This window comes from Otolemur garnettii, unplaced genomic scaffold, assembly GCF_000181295.1.
Source record: "Otolemur garnettii isolate 467f Iridium unplaced genomic scaffold, OtoGar3 scaffold00151, whole genome shotgun sequence".
Lineage (NCBI taxonomy): Eukaryota > Metazoa > Chordata > Mammalia > Primates > Galagidae > Otolemur > Otolemur garnettii.
In genome coordinates this window covers 2,641,372-2,658,758 of record NW_003852546.1, presented here as the reverse complement: position 1 = coordinate 2,658,758, position 17,387 = coordinate 2,641,372, and the positions used below count along the sequence as shown (strand labels likewise).

Genomic DNA, 17,387 nt, shown 5'->3' with positions numbered 1-17,387 from the left:
GTGGAAGGGAACCAGCAGGTGGGCTGGGGGGATGCTGTAAGGACCACTGCTCTCTGCAGACAGGAGGGGCCATTCAGAGCACAGCAGGAGAGTTCTGCAGCCCCAGAGGATCACTGAGGAAGCCGCAGATTCTAAGGAGTACGCAGTTTCAAGTCCCTGTTTAGGGAGAACTCATCCTGTGAAGGGCACCAGAGACCAGCACCCAAGTGAGACACGGTCTGCGTGGGGGAGGAGAGGTGACCTGTGAAGGGGCTCTGTGTACAGTGTTCTGGGAGCACAGAGAAGGAGAGATCTGGGTGGGAAAAGCTGATGGGGCTCTGCGAGCAGAAGAGGTGGGAGAGAAAAGGGAACATAGGAAGTGGAACAGCCTGGACAAAATCCAGAGGCATGAGACTCTCACCCACCGCCTCTGCTGAAGCTAATGGCACCATCTCTCTGCCCCTTCCTCAGATGTCTCCTGCTGTGGGGAGGGAAGAACTCTTGTCTGATGAGCCCTCACTGTGCGCCGGGAAGAGTGATGGTCCCTTAGTCACTCAGCTACAGGAGGCCAAGAAAGCTTGGTGGCTAAGGAGCTAGCCCCTGGAGGCCCAGATGAGGATTTCTGCTCCACCACTGACAAGCTCTGGGATCTCAGGGAGCACTCAGTGCCCCCCCCCGCCTCTGTTTTCCCATCTCAACAATGGGCTTAGCAATAGCACCACCTCCCAGAGTTGTCCTGAGGACTGACTGAAGAATCCCACGGAGAACTCTGGTCCACGTCACCCAGGAAGCTACAAAGGTGTAGGTCTTGGGGTTCCATGGCCAGCCATTCTGACCCCATTGGCCTGGGGTGGAGCCCAGAAATCTGCATTTTTGATACCCACCCACATCCCACCCAGAGATACTGAGGCAGATGGCTTAGAGACCACAGCTCAATAAGGGTTACTGGTACTGTCCTTTAACCTCATGGTCTCATGTGACCTTCCCAGCAGCCATGCAAAGTCTGACAGGTAAGAAAAGAGGGAGGCTCAGAGCGGCAAGTCACTTCCCTGGGTCATGCGGGCAGCGTCTGGCTGCCCTGGGATCTCATCTTGGGTCTGCAACCCCTCTTCCTACCAGGCCAGCCCACAACCTGACAAAGACTGGTGAGCATCCCTGGTGCTCATTGTCAGGATCCACCCTCATGACCTCCATTGTTGCTTCCTCCTTGCTGCTAATCTGGCCTCACAGACCATCCCACTTCCTGCCTGCCCACCCCTGCCTCCTGAGCTCCCGATGGCACTTCCTGACCTTGTACCCTCCTATGCCTCCAAAGGGGCTGGAGCCAGAGCTGGGCGGAGCCAGAAATCAGACATGAGGTCCCTTAGACCTAGCATGGGGTACCCAGGAGGCCCCAGCCTCCCCTCCACAATCTGAGCTATCTCTGTCACAGCGACCCCAATCCCCATCCCAGGTCCCGGGCACATGCCTGGCCAACCATCCCCTTGTTTGTGGATGACACACAGGGCATGGCAGTGTTCAGGGCAGAGTCAACTTCCTCATGCATTGGGAGTACAAAGGAGATCTGCAGATGGTGCCAGGACAGGCCCTGCCCCATCTGCCACCAGCCCCCAGTCTGAGACCCGGCAGGAAGTGATGCCCAGGCTGGCATATCCCCGTGGGCACGTAGACCATGAGGGCAGTCAGCATGGGGGGAGAGGCAGGGGACAGTGATCTGGGACACAGGGACCAGCAGTGCTAGCCTGTCCTGGCCCCTCTCGGCCAGCCCACCCTCCAGGAGAAGACGGAGTTCATCCCCCTGGAGGAGGAAATGCTGAGCTGTTGTTTTTCATTCCACGAACAGTGACTGCATGTGCTGGATCCCGTTCAGAATCCCGCCCCGAGGACAGTTCTCCTGCCAGTAGGTCACTCTTCTTGCTCCAGCATCATCTGCCTTCCCTGTCTGCCGGACACTCCCTGGGGACACAAGCATGCTGCCTGCCGCAGCTTAAAAAACCACCCCACTGCTCCCCTCCCATTCACAGCAACACTTGGGGGAAAGCCACAACCACATATGACTCCACTTCCTCGTCCCCTCTTCTCTGGCCCCTCCAATCTGTCCATCTACTCCTCCAGGTTTAACTTGCTTTATTCAGTTATCAATGACCTTGTCTTCCACATCCAGCGATCGGGTCTCGGCCCTCTCCTTACCCAGGCTGACTACTCCCCTGTCCTCTCCTGGCCTTTCTCCTTCCTTGCTGGATCCTCTTCTAAAAGATCCACGTATGTCACAGGGCCCAGGGCCTCCCTCCCTGCAAGCTTGTCCCCTCCCCTGCCTCAGGTGCCAGCTGTGTTCATGGGTTCCAGCCCTCTCTCCAGGCCAGACTCAGCCCTGTATCCGACCACTGACCTGACATCGCCATGTGCGTGTCTGTGGGCAACTCACACTCAACCTACCTAAAACAGAGAAATCTTTATCTCCTCCCCCTGCCCCCAGTAATATATTCTTTCACCCCCAGCCCCCATCTCATGCACTGACTTACTGAGCACCCCTGGGCGGGGCCCGGGGCCCGGGGCCCTCCCTCTCCCTCCCAGGGTCTCTGTCTGTCCAGCTGGATAGTGGAACAAGTTCAGGACTTCTAGCTGTTCACCCATGGAAAAACAGAGACAACTCTTCAAAGGACAGATTCCCAGGGGCTGTCCTGCAAGGTTCCAAATCAGTTGGTCCGGGATGGGGCTCAGGCACCACCAGGATGTAGCAGCCCCTCCCCTAGCTTTCGTGACTTGATTGACAAAACCTCAGCCCTCCCCCTCCCAGCTTCCTGGTTCTGAGATGCTCCAGTCCAGCCTCCAGCGCCACTGTTTTCCAAGTCCCTCTTTGATTCGTGCTTTGTCTCAACAGCCTTGTAAACTTGAGGCTATGATCATCCCCATTTTACAGATAAGAAGTGGAGGCTCCATGGGAATAGGATTGGCCTACAGTCACATCTGAAGCAGAACCAGATCATCTGATTTCACTAATAGTCCAAAACCCAAATGGCCCCCACAGACCCAAGCTGGTGTCTTAGAGCTGGAGCCCAGGCCCACTCCCAGCCAGGAGACACTGTTTCCCATCTCCCACCCAGCCCACTTCCAAGGCTTCCGAAGCCTCCCCATTTGTGGTCCCATCAAGAATATCATGGGGTCACCATGCAAAGTCCATCTGTGGGGTATGCTGACCCCAACGGGATTTCTGACCCTGCCGCACCATACCTGAGGGGACAAGCACATTGAACCATGGAATCTCTGCTTTCTGAGCTATTAAGTTGGGGGTGAGGACACCTGCCTTTGGGGTTCCAACAATGGCCAGATGTGCTATTGCAGGCCAGCATCCCACAGCAGGCCCTTGGCAGGTGCTGGGCTAAGGGGCTCAGAGCTGAGGCCTGGAACTGGGTCTGAGCCGAGAATCCCAGGCAGGGCTCAGGGCTTGGCCTCCATGGGGACAGCCGCCCACCGTGGGCCTGCCTATCTACAGCCAGCCTGGCCCTCACAAAGGAACAATAACAGGAAGCCATCCCGGGGGGAAGTGGGCCAGGGCCAGCTGGAAAACCTGAAGGGGCGGCGGCCAGGCCTCCCTCGCCATCGGGGTGTGGCTCCCCTCGAGAGGCGGGTCGGCCAGGCTCCACGGAGCTCCACACCACACTCAGCCCTGGACCAACGGACAGTCTGACAGAACAGAGACACTCTGAGGCTACAGGCCTGGTGAGTGGGGGCTCTACACGGGAGGAGTGGATGCCGTCAGGCTCCCAGGGAGAGCGGCTCCCAGAGGGCAGACTGGGTCTCCCCCCAAGAGGCTCAGAGCAGAGCGGGGGAAGGTGCACCCCACCAGGGGCACAAATGGGCATTCCAGGGCCCAGGGAAGGAGTGAGGCCTGGGCTCTCTGACTCAGTGTGACCCCAGGTCTTACTCGACAAAGGGTAAGATTCTGCCCCAGTCACCAGAATCCGGCCTGGCATTCAGGGCTTAGCTTCCCTTGGTGCCTCTGGAAGCAGACTTACCAAGGCTTGACCTCACCCTTTCACCCCTACCCACAACCGCCAGGAGGCTCTGTGTTGGGAGTGCTGAGCCTTAGTCCCTCTCTGTCCGCCAGTGCTTCCATTTTCAGGATAGGCAAATGGAGGCTTGGCTTTGCCACTAGAGGCCCTGCCTATGAAATCCCCTCTCCTGCCCTGCCCCAAACGCCATAGGGGTCTGCTGTGTGCTGAGGTTGCTATCGTCAGGAAAGTAGCCCTTCCTTTCTGCCCTCAACACCCAAAGGCCCCAAGGCCCTACCAGCCCCAGGAAGCCCCCCAGAAGGCCCTGAAGGCAGAAAGTCTGGGGTAGGCAAGAGACCCTGGGTGCAGATCTCAGCTCTCCCATTTGCTTAGGTGTGACTGTGGGAAAGTTACCCAAACTCTGCCAACCTCAGTTAGTTTGTCTGAAAAGTGGAGACTCTTCTTGCAATTCACAGTGGGGACTAGAGATGATGGGGCTCATTATTTTACTATTAGAAGCCCTGTGGGGTAGATATATGCTTTCTGCATATCTCAGTGGAAGCTGCTGAGATCTGAAGGAAGAGGTGGCATGGGGTCTGAGCTGGGATCTTGACCCCCCAAACCCAGGCTCTTTCTGCACGATGTGAAGGTCTCAGGTTTCTCTTCTGTAAAATGGGGGAGACAGTCTCTTCTTCAGCAAATTAAATGGGATGATATACACTCCTGGAGCTGGGAATGTCTCGTAGCAGGGAATCTTTAAGGAATGGCGGCTGAATTTACCTGCTACCCAGTGCTGACCATGGCTAGGAATGTCATGAAGGCTTAGGGGAGTGGATAGAGTACAAGAGAGAGGACCCTACTTTTCCCTTGGCAAGCACCTGTGGGCATCTACTCCATGCCTAGACCTGGAGAGGCTGGCGTGGCTGGAGGGCTCTTTAGAGCAGAGAGTGGCACCACAAGCCACCAGAACCAGGCCCAGAATGATCCTTAAGTAGTGGGGAGCTGTGGGACTCAGGTGGACGGTAGCAGGTTACCTCCAGGTGCCAGATGACCTCATATGTTGCTGCTGAGCCCCCAGGCATCCCCGCCATGTCTAGCTTGCTGTGGTAAGGGGCAGGGGAAGTGTCTACTGGCCTTGAACAGGTTAAGCTACTCACCCCGCCATCTCAGCCTGAGCTATTGTGCAGCTAAACAAGGGCCGGACATGAGAGCAGGAAACTAGAAGGGGCCACACTTATTTTCTCCCAAAGTTGGATGACTCATAGCTCCACTACTGCCTCAGGGACACGCAGTGGACACAGTGGCTACTATCCCTGGAAAAATCTTAGCCCCCTTTGCCCATGTGGACCCATTGCCATAACCTCCATCACCTCTCTCACCCCCTCAGCCTTCCCGACACTACTACAAGGATTCCCATTTGACAGATGGAGCCACCAAGGCTGCAAAAGACTGAGTGGTCAGTCCAAGGTCACAGGGCTAGCACAAGGTGGAAGCAGATGGGAGTAAGGCCATCCCCCGACTCTGTGTCACATTCCATGGGGAATCTCAGAGAGGGGGAAAGCTGGGCAGTTTAGGCCACAGAAGCAGGCACAGGACAAGCCAGTGATCTGGGGAAGGAGTGTTCTAACAGACAGGTCCTGCCCTTAGAAGCTTGACTTCTGGCTGAGGAGATACTGAAAAGCCTATCCCGGTCCAGGTGCAAGCTGGTTTCAGGTGGAGAAATCACGGATGGCTTCCTGGAGGAAGAGCGGGGCCTGGATGCTGGGAAGCTTCAGTCTTCCCATCTCTCCAGGGCAGGGGATGGTCCCTCAGCTCATTCAGGGACCTCCAGGTTGTCTGCCTTGGGCCACAGCTTGTCAGATCCTGGTGGGTACAGATACTGGGAGGAAGGAGCAGGACCCATGGGACAGGGCAGGGCAGGCAGCGAATGAGATTTCCTTCTGGAGAACAACGCAGGCTTTGGGGGTGAACCCAGGGCAGAGCCAGGAAGTGAAGTCAGGAGTGAGTTGAATAGTTGAGGCCACAGCTGCAAGGCTGAAGATGGGGGGTAGATGGAGATCCAGACACCCACACACTTAGTAAGCACCTACTGTGTGCCAGCTGTGCCCCAGAGAGGCAGCTATTGTTGCCTCCTTTACAGATGAAGAAGCTGAGGCTCACAGAGCAAGAGATGGACCCAAGGCCATAGCACACCTGGGCAGCTGAGAGGTTCAAACACGCAGGTGCATGGGACTCCTGCTGTCCCCACTGCCACACAGTCCAGGTCAAAGTCATGTAGCCCAGAAGAGGTTGGAAGAGGCTTCCTAGGATAGATGTTCTCTCCTTGAAGCTTGGCGCTGTCCCATCAGAAGACGGGGAGAGACTGGGTGAGCTGCAGCCCAGAGAACCCACCACCAATTTATTTGGCATGAAAAACAAGGTCTGGTCAATTTGGTAGCCTTTCCCTCAAAGACTGTATTGAGAAGCCAAGAGCTGAGTTCAAGTTCACTGGGAATGAACTTGATTAGTTAGTAATGTCTGCCATGGGTACGAAGAGGAGCAAGTGGCAGCTCATGAGTTCTGATTTGCCAGCCCTGCTTTAAGAGGTTCTCTGCTTAAGGGCACGTTTATATTCATCGGGGGATCTTGCAGAGGATGGTCTTGTTGTCCCAGTGTATCAAAATCTTAACGGTAGCATGTCTGACAGTATGATAGGCCATCCTTGGAGCTATCTGGGGACAGGGAGGAGCTTTCATAAGTTATACCAAGAATTGGCCACAGGTGTTATCTGCAAATGTACAGATTGCAGATGTTATCTGCAAATATACAGACTTTGTTTTAAATCTTGTGAGTGAGAAGGGGAATGTTGCAAGACCAGAACTGGAGGTGCAGCCAGGCTGCAGTGGGGGCTTTGACACCCCCTGGTCTACAGCCGTAAGTTCAGGCACCTGGATACTGAGAGAAGTGGAGACTTAGGCTCAGAAGCTGCCTGGGTAGAGACACTCAGGGCGAAAGGTGGAGGCTGTGATGGGGAGTGGTGGCATCAAAAGACCTCATGGAAGAGGTGATCTGGAGCTTGAAAAGAAGCCAAGTGTTCTCCTAGGGAGCACAGCAAGGAAAGGCAGAGGGAACAGCCTGTGCAAAAAGCCTGCTGGTGAGAGGAAGAACAGTGTGCATTTCAGAAAATTCTTGTTCTCAGGGCTGGAAGGGGTAGGAAGGTTGAAGAGATACGAGCTGGAGGAGTGGGCAGGAGTGCACCACACTGGGGTCTGAAGTCTACTCAGGAGTGGGTGGGGAACCAGTGAGGAATGATGAAGGGGGCAGCGGATGGGAGGAGAATCCAGATGAGAAAGCTATTGACAGAACCCTAAGGGGCCAGCAGCAGGTGTGGGACCCACAGGAGCAGGTCCCAGAGCCAAACTAAGGCATAAACCAGGAGAAATCATAAAGGGCCAGCTCATAGCTGCCTGGCCAAACACCATCCCCCAGACCCCCAGAGCCTCGCCCTTCATACTCCTGATGTCTGTGGCTTCCAAGTCACAATTTGGGTGTCCCTGGAGGAGTTTAAGGATCCTTAGGTTCCCCTTCATTGTTCCAGTCTGAGATTTGGGGCATGGGGGTGGGGAGCACTGCTCAAGGCCACACATGAAGCTGAGGCCCCAGTGCCTCCCTCCACAGACACACCTCCTGTGTGTTTTGGGGCCACCTCCTCCCACCGCCCTGCCCTTATCCCTGACCCAAGGCCTCTGGGCTGGAGTCCAAAGCCTGCAGGAGACTGGGCTGGGACTGAGAGTCCTGTGCCCCTTCTGAGGCTTTCCCTGGAGCTGGGCTCAGCTGCCAGATGTTGACCTAGCTAAAGGTGGGTGTGTTGGGGGCTTGGGTGGGCACTGTGGCCAGCCCTGCTCAGAAGAGCCCTGTGAGATTGGTGTGGGGAGGTGCCTGTGGATGGGGTGTGTCCTCATGAAGGCATATCTGACTGTGTTGGAGTCTGTGTGGGCTAAAGATGCTGTGTGTATATCCCCAACATGGAGCTTCGTCTACCCCACCCCCAGGGCCCTCCAGCATGCTCAACAACTCCTCCCACCCTGCAAAGCCATACTTGGCCTCAGAATCTAAAGTTTAAGGAGGGCTCTGGGCCAGTGAAGGGCAGGGTCTGCCTGGTGGTCAGGGTGGGGCCGCCTTGGGGTATTTGTAGGGCTACCCCACTAGAGGCCTCCCTACAGGGTCCAAACTTGCTACAGTATATTTAACTACAATGTAGGGGTCCCAGGGAGTCCAAGAGGAGCAGCTGCAGCCCCTGGCCCCCTCGTTCCATTGTGACCCAGCCCCTCCTTTGAACACTGCAATTTATTTATTTATTTATTTATTTATTTTGGACACTGCAATTTAGACAGTACAGATCTCAGCTGACCTAACAGCCCCTTCTAGGACACACGCCAAAGACAGGTGCCCACGAAGCACAAGGGACCAAAGGAAGTTTTGCCAGATGTCCCACCCTGGGTCAGTGAGAAAGGCAGGACTCACCAAGGGGCCTGTGGCCCTAGCCCATCAGGACCCTCCCCCTCTGTGCCCTCTCACCTCCTGTTCTTCCTTCAAAGTGCATGTCACAATTTAAAACTGAGGATTTTGCATCTATCCCCTGCAAGTGGAGCCTGTGTCTGCTCCCACACGGAGTTCAGGGCCTCACACATAGTAGATGCTCAATAAATCTTCATTGAGTGACTGTGTGACCCTAGGGCTCTTGAGAGGGCTGCAGAGAAGTGCCTGCTTGTGTGTGACCTAGATCAGGCAATGAGGGGACAGCAAGTGTACAGGCAGTGAGGGCGTGATCAAGCTTCCAGAGAGTCGCTGTCACTCGAAGGCTCACCATGCACCTGGCGACCCAGACAGGTGACTGGAGAGGATCAGAAAAGGCCACAGGTTCCTGGTCCTATTCTCAGGGTGCCCAGCTGACTCAGTCCCCAAGCCTTGGTCTCACCTGGGTGTCTGGGCTCTGACCCTAGTAGCCTCATCCATTGTACATACAGATCTGGACTAAGAGACTCTGATCTCCTGACCTCCCAACCATTGAGCCCAAATGCCCCTCCCTGTTCTCCAAGGCTTTCTGCTCCTCATCCTGGGCTCCACACCTCCTTACCAGGAGCTTTGGGCCCATCTGTCCTCTAATTCTGGTCCCGCCAGAACTTTTCAGACTGGCCCCACCCTCATCCCTTTGGAACTGCCCCCAAAGCCATGCTCCAGGGACAGGGCATCATCAAGCAACCTCATTGTGGGGACACAGGCAGGCCCCTGACCTCTGTGTGCCCAGCGCCCATACCTGAGTAGCCAAGCGCACCCCCTTCCCAATCATCACCGTAGTCAGACAAGTTTCCAGGCTGTTCAGCTGGGAATTTCCAAGCACGGAAATCACTTCCAAAATCCTCAGACCCTCTGAACGTCTGTGGTGCCCCAAATCTACCCAGCAACAACATGAGTCCCTCCAAAAACTGCTGAGAACAGCCAAGAGATCTGACTCTTGTTGAAAAGAAAAGGGCTAAAATAACACAGGGGTTCCGATCATAGCTCCAGAGCTATTGGCAGGCCGGGGAATTTCTGTCTCCAGCTGTGACTATAGCAAATCTTGCCAGCCCCACTTCCTGTCCGCAGGAGGAAGAAAGGTTATGTGACAAAACCCTCCCCCTGGCACCCATTTTAGTGGCCAAATTTCCAACACAAAAGGCAAAAGTCACAGTTAAATGAACATGGCTTTTCAAATGGAAAGGTCTCACTGGTTCCTCTGAGGTTGAGTGTAGGAGCCTAGGATTTAAAAAAGAGATTTCCACAACTACCTGTTATAAATTCCTTATCTCAGAGTCTCAGTTTCCTCATCTGTGAGATGGGAATGATAATTCCTTCATCCTGGGGATAGTATAAAAATTAAATGGGGAGGTAGCTATGAAAACCAAGCCCTGAGAATAGTTTATTATGGGACAGCGCCCGTAGCTCAGTGAGTAGGGTGCTGCCCACATACACCGGGGCTGGCAGGTTTGAACCCGGCCCAGGCCTGCTAAACAATGACAAGTGCAACAACAACAACAACAAAAACCACAAAAACAGTTGGGTGTTGTGGCAGGCGCCTGTAGTCCCAGCTACTTGGGAGGCTGAGGCAAGAGAATCCCCTAAGCCCAAGAGTCTCAGGTTGCTGTGAGCTGTGATGCCATGGCACTGTACCCAGGGTGACAGCTTGAGACTCTGTCTCAAAAAAAAAAAAAGTTTATGGTGATTAATATTCCATGTGAATGTCACCACAGAGATAGAGAGACGGTGGCATGATGCAAAAAGCACCATCTTGGGTGAAAGGCAGCCTAGGTTCAAGTCCTGGCTCTGGTGGCTGTGTCTTGGGACAACTCGCTCCACCCCTCTGAGCATGTTTCCTCACCCGCAAAGTCGGATTCCCTTGCAGGGTTGCTGCCAGGTTTAAATGAAATAACGTGGGCCTCAGAGGATGTCAGCGCCCCTTTACTACCCCAGGCAAGAAACAGCTGTCTTGGGAGAGTGCTTAAGCCTCCAGCATGGGCATGGAGCCGGGATTAGGTGACATACTGCTGATGAGGGGTGACTACAGTAGCCAGCACCAGAGGACAGGAGCTTGACGGTGCCTGTGTGTGCCAAGAGATTTCTCTCCAGAGCTCAAGCAGGTCCTCTGCTGGACACAGAATCCAAATGGCTTTTCTGCACCTTCAAAGAATACTTTGTATGTGGGGCCAGCCAAAGCCCACCAAGAAGTTAATATCCCCGGGAGCCACATGGTCAGCCTGTGACTGGCGGACTCTGCTTTATCATGCGTTGCTTAATGACAGGGACACATTCTAAGAACTGTGTCGTTAGGCAGTGTTTTGCAAGCATCAGAGGGTGTACTTACACAAACAAACCTAGATGGTGTGCCCTACTCCTCACCTAGGCGACATGGGCTAGCCCTTTACTCCTAGGCTGCAGCCTGCACAGAATATTACTGTACTGAATACCAGGGGCAGTTGTAACACAATGGTTTTTGTGTATCTAAACACAGAACGGGTACAGTAAAAATACAGTAGAAAGGAAAAAATGGTACATCTGTACTCACTGTGAATGGAGTTTGCAGGGCTGAAAGTTACTCTGGGTGAATCAGTGAGTGGTCAGAGAAGGTGAAAGCCAAGGACATCACTGTGCACTACGGTAGGCTTTACAAACTGTACACTTAGATTTATTTTGTAAATATTTGTCTTCTTTAATAATAAATTAGCCTTCACTTGCTGTAATTTTTTTTTTTTTACTTTATAAAGTTTAGAAAACAGGTTTGTTTACACAAGCATCACCACCAACAGGAAATCAGTGCCTTCCACTACAACGTCACAACAGCTACAACATCATTAGGCAAAAGAACTTTTTCAACTCCATCATAAGCTTATGGAACCTCTGTCCTATACACAGAGGTGCCCAACCTTTTGGGCAGCAGGGACCAGTTTCATGGAAGACAGTTTTTCCACAGATAAAGGATGTGGGTTACATTAGATTCTCATGGGGAGCTGGCAACCCAGATTCCTCGAATACTGTATGTACAGTAGGGTTCACACTCCTATGAGAATCTAATGCCACCACTAATGTGACAGCAGGCAGAGCTCAGGTGGTGATGCGTGTGATGTGGAGTGGCTACAAATAAACTTCACTTGCTTGCCTGCCATTCACCTCCTGCTGTGTGGCCCAGTTCCTAACAGGCCCTCCGTGGCCCAGGGGTTGGGGAGTGCAGGTGATACACGCTTCATCACAAATCCAAGTGTCTTATCTGGCACATGACTATATGTATTCATTTAGCGGATGGCTGCTGTCAGCTCTGAGTTCCCATTAGGCCTCAGTAAAGAGAAAACCACTTTCCTGTCCACTGTATCCGAAAGAGTCCTGTCGGGAGGCAGCGTTTACCCTCCTCCACGTGAGGAGGCTTTGTGGAGCTACTGCTTAAGAGAGATGAGCTTGGTGAAAGACACAAATGGCCGCTAGGAAGCTGTTTCCACTCACAGCCAAAGAGACAAAGAGGGATGGTGCTCCCAGAACCTAGTGAGGAACAGAACGACAGAGAGGCCGCTGATTAGAGGCTGTCATCACCGAGAGATGCAGCCACAGCAAGAAATGTGAGCCAGAGCAGACAGGAGCACTCCTTTCCTCCCACCCTCGGAGGGCTGGCTGGAGCCCCAACTCCCAGTCACAACCAGAGCCAGGGCCAGGGCCAGGAGGCTGGGGCAGCACCCTTGATGCAGAGCAGAGGGTAGGGGGCCCCCAGGGAGGTGGGTCTGGCAAGTTGGGGGCAGAGAACAGAATAACTTGCCAATCACCTGACCAAATGATGGCAGTTAAGGAACAAGAATGGTAAATAGTCGACTCCCTAGGGTAGAATTAACATATCCATGGGGATTCATATAGGTTTGGTTTCTGTTTACTAGTCACATTGCAAATACTTTTTTTTTTTTTACTAAATGATAGCTGTGTGCATTAATGCAATCATGGAGTGTGGTGCTTTCATATACAATTTGAAATATTTTCATCAAACTGGTTAACATAGCCTTTATGCCATTTTCTTAGTTATTGTGTTAAGACATTGATAGTCTACTCTTAGAAAGATTCCCTGGCAAGATAAACCATAGAAGTGATCCCTCCAGTCACCCTCCCTCTACCCATCTTCCCCTCCCCTCCCTCTCCCTTCCTCATATTCTTAGGCTATAATTAGGTTATGGATTTCATAAAAAGCTATAAATTAGTTTCATCATAGGGCTGTGTACATTGGATACTTTTTCTTCCATTCTTGTGATACTTTGCTAAGAAGAACATTAAGTTCTGAAAACAAACCTTTATAAACTGAAAACAAACTAGCGTCCCCATTATATGAATGATATTGCTGAGACTCAGAGAGGTGCAATGTCTGACCCGTAGTCACTCACCGGCAAAGCAGCATAGCTGAGATTCTATACGCCAAAGGTCTGGCCACTGTAGCTGTCACCCAGCACTGTGTGAACCCATGGAGGAAAGAGCCATGTGCGACTTGTGATGGGGCCCTTAGGGAGGAGGGAAGATGTAGATGGACCCATAAGTTCTCCAAGAAGGGGAGGAAGCTGCAATTCATTCCCTACAGGTGTTTGCAGAGGGAGGTGACAGGGACGCACAGAGAAGCAAAGCAGGGACCAAGGACAGCCCCCCAGAGGAGGACACTTGAGAGAAGCACAAGGTCACCAGACAGAGGAGGGAAGGGCCTTGTGGCTGGTCCCGCCATTTCTCTTCTCCAGCCACCTGCTGTCCAGACTATTCTCATCCAGCTTTGTGGTGTGGACACCATCCTCACACAGTGGCCACCTGCAAGTGGCTCCCCCAGACTCCAGCCTGGGCCTCAGCAGCTGCCGGCCATGGCCACAGGGATGTTTAACAAGCAGCCCCAACCTCACACAGCCCACACTGAGCTTTTGGTTTCTTCTTCACAGGATGTGCACCAAATATGCCCCAAATGTGCCAGCCTCTGCCCTATCACACACACCCAGGTTTCTGGATCTCGCTAAAGTCCCTGCTGTCCCCTCAGAGGCTCAGGCCAAAGACTGAGCAACCATCCTTGAGTCTTTCCCATCCCTCACTCACTACATCCCAGCCATGAGCAAGTCCCATTATTCTACCTCAAGGGCAGCTTCCCAGTCTGGGTCCCCATCCACTCTCACCTGGGATGAGGTGACATCCTCCTCCCTGGTCCCCAAGCCTACCCTTGGCCCCTCATCATCCAGCCTCCTCACTGCAGCCAGGATTTCTTCCAATTGCAACATGCCGCCACCTCCCAAGCTGAGACCAAAGGCCTCCTAGGCTGCCCCATGGGCCCCACACAACTCAGCAGCTCTAACAAACTACCACCAAAAAAGGAACATTTATTTATGCGTTTATTATCTTACAGTTGTAGGGGTCAGAAGCCAGACATGGGTCTCAGTGAGCTAAACCAGGGCTATCTGTCTTCTGGAGTCTCTGGGTGGGAATCCACATCCTGGCCTTTTCCATCCTCGAGAAGCTGCCTGTGTCCCTTGGCTTGTGGCCTCACATCACTCAGACTCTCAGCATCACATCTCTTTCCTGACTCTGGCCACCCCCTGTCTCCATCTTCTGAGGGGCCCATGACTACATTGGGTCCACCTATATAATCCAGCATAACCGCCCCCACCTCAAGACCCTTCTTGTGTCTACCAAAAGCCCCATTTTCCCTGTGCAGTAACACGCCATGGGGTCCAGGGATGAGGCTGTGGACATTGAAGGGGACTTTGTTCATCTCTCACACTGACCTGGCCCCCTCTTTTGCACCCCACCCTCCCTGCTGATTTCTGTCTGACCCAGGGAACTACTTTTGGTTCCTTAAACACAACAGCCATCTTTCCACCTCAGGGCCTTTCCACCAGGCAGGGCTGCTGCCTAGAATCCCCCTCCCTGCACTGGCATGTCCACGGCTGGCAGCTCACTGTAGCCTTAAATGTCAACTCTCCCAAACGCCATCCTTGGCCTCCCAGTCTCAGCTGCTTCCTCACTCTCAGTCGCATCCCCCCAACATAATTCCCCGAGCATCTCTGATATTAGCTGATGTTTGTCCTCCTTTGCTCATTTTCCTGCTGTTCCCTCTGCAGTGTGCACATCCCAAAGGCAGGTCCTGTCCGTCTTGCTCCCTGCAGTACCCCGATGGGTAGCGTGGAGCCCCCATACGGCAGGCACTCAAAACCTACCAACTGAGGCTTTCACCCGTCCTGCCCTGCCCGGAGAACACTTGCTCTCTCCCTGCTTCTGGTTTCACATTTTTTGTTGTTTGTTTGTTTGACTTTATCATCTTTGAGTCACTTCTCACTTGAGGGAGGAAGAAAGACCCAAGGCTTGTAGTTCCTTTCTAGGCAAAGAAGGAAATGGCCTACAGGGCCCGGGGTCACGCCTCCTGCCTCCCCGAGTCAGAACCAGCTTCCCAGCCAGGATTCCTAACTTCCCCCCACTCTGCCTTGCCTTGTTCACCACCTTCCTCCTGCCTGAACATCCTTCAAGAAGGGCACTGCGTCTCTTCTCTTCGTTTATGGCTGAGGAAACTGAGGCTCAAACGTACCAGGGCCTTCCCCCTGGCATGTGGCACCTGCATTCTGGGGCACCCCCCATTCTGGAGCTCACTTCCTCCTGGGCCAGAGACAGAGGTCTGGAAGACCGGGGCCCAGGGTGCTAAGGTCAGCAGGCCTGGACACAGCTGACCCCACATAAACACCCCTGGCCCTTGTTGAGGTCAGCCTGGTGCCAGTGGCTCAGGGGAAGTATTACTAGAGTTTACAAGGCCCCCCTGTGATATACAGAGCCTAGACCAGCCCTCTGGCCAGGGCAGGGGACAGCTGAGGGAGGAGGCCATCCCATTCAGCACCCAGCGGGCCTTGGTCTCCTTCGGGGAATGACTGGCTATTCTTCCCCTCCACCATTCCAGGAGCTTCAGGTCAGTGACACAGGAACCCAGGATGGGTGGACAGATGGAATCAGGGCTGAGAGCGTATGATGGCCAAGATCAGAGCCTGCACCCACTGTGGGGCAGCGGGGGAAACTTCTGTTCCTGGAATTCAAAATGAAGCCAGGCCTTCATTTCTTTCTTCCTTGGTCTCTGGGTGGCCCATGTCCCGAGCCCACAAGGCTACCCTCAAGAACGTGCAAACCATATAGTCATAAAGAGCCTTCATTTAAAAGGGCCCCATGCTGGGTTTACCATTCTTCTGTCTCCTTTAAATTATTAACTTCTGAACAAGAGATACACATTTCCATTTTGCGCTGGGTCCCACAAATTGTAAAGCCATTGCTATGAACCCAGCCTCTCAACCTCTGCTGTTGTAACAGCTCTCATACTGACCACTCTCTGTACAATCTGGGCTGAGGGGCTGACCCTCAGGTTAGGACACTTGGGTTTTCCTAGGAGGCTTCTGAAGATAGCATCAACGCAAAACTGCCAAAGGGACTTTCAGGCTGGCCAGAGGAGCCTTTAAATCCCACCCACAGTTGGGACAAGTAAAGACAGTAAGAAAGAACTTATACTTTTAGACCAGACAGACTTGGTTCAAATCCTGGCTCCCTTCCTTATTCCTGTGATTCCTGGGTGATCACAGGAATGTTACTAAAACCCTCTGTTGCTCGGCTTGTATGTAAAATGAGGGTTACCATTATACCAACCTTGAGGGTTATTGGGAGAATTAAACAAGCTAACATGTATGAAGTGCTTGCTTGGAACAGTGTCACACAAATAATAAATGCGCCATAATAGTAGCCATTGAGATCAGACACCTGGGTTCAACTCTCAGTCCTACCTCTTACTGCAGTGTGAACTTAATATCGATGTGCCTCAGTTTCCCCATTTGCACCACAAGGATAGCCTGAGTGCCCACTGCTCAGGTCTCTGGGGACTGCCATCAACATCGGCCTCACCCTCTCCTCGAGTGGGGTCCCCCGTGTGCTCCCGGATCCCCTACACTCTCTCCTGCCCTAGCACACATGGCTTGTAAGTAGGGATCGTTTCTGGGTCTGACTTCCCCCTCTCAGACCAGAGTTTGTTGGGGACAGGAACTGGGCCTGGTTCTGCTGCCGTCAGCAGGGTGTGAAGGATAAAGGAAGGATAAGGAGAGAACTGATAAAGGGAGTCCCTGGCTCAGTGGGAGCTGCTCGCACCCTGGGCAGTGACCACCATACCCTGAGGGCGCCTCTGGTCTCTCCCCAGGTCCATCCCTCCTGGGAAGATGCAGAGGCTCCTGATGTTGGTCGCAGCCTCTGGCGCCTGCCTGGGCCTGCTGGCGGCAGCTGTGGCAACAGCAGCAGGCGCTACGCCTGCCCAACAGGACACCCCCAGCATGCTCAGCCACCGGCGCCAGAAAAGAGACTGGATCTGGAACCAGATGCACATTGATGAAGAGAAAAATACCTCACTGCCCCATTATGTGGGCAAGGTAAGGCGCACAGCCCAGGACTGGAGAAGCCATGGTGATGGCAGGCGGGGCTGATGGTGGGGAAGATGGTGATAGACACCGCAGCAGTTGTAGGGGTGAAGACGTTTGTGAGGGGTCGGTAGAGGTCGTGGAGATGGCAGTGGTGATGGTGGTGATGATGGAGGTAATGGTGGTGGGGACAGCAAGTTGATGGTGAACATGATGGTTCGTTTTCGTGCAGACTTTGGTCAGTGGACTAGATGTCACTGACAGAAGTGTCACTCCCTACTCAGGCAAGCCTGGCCTGGGGGTTCAGGACTTAGGGCAGAGCAGCTCCCACTGCTCTGAAATTTTCCCATTTGAGAGATCAGGAACAGCCTGAGCCCCCTTCAACAAAATTGTGCTAGTGACTAAGTCGGTCATACAGGCCACTGTTGTCAACCCCAGCGTAGGCCTTGAACCTCCTCAAATATCCCTTTCTCTC

At 53.4% G+C, this 17,387-nt stretch overlaps 1 protein-coding gene across 1 annotated transcript in view; it reads left to right on the top strand.

Annotated features, from left to right (window-relative positions):
* Positions 1–3,616: 3,616 nt before the first annotated feature.
* The window catches only part of CDH5 (cadherin 5), a 34,592-nt gene continuing 20,821 nt past the window's right edge, over positions 3,617–17,387 (top strand). Inside the window, exons 1-2 of the mRNA XM_003799424.3 lie at positions 3,617–3,699; positions 16,699–16,924. Coding sequence (XP_003799472.1) covers positions 16,718–16,924 — 207 coding nt within the window. The 5' untranslated portion in view covers positions 3,617–3,699; positions 16,699–16,717. The remainder of the gene's footprint in view (positions 3,700–16,698; positions 16,925–17,387) is intronic.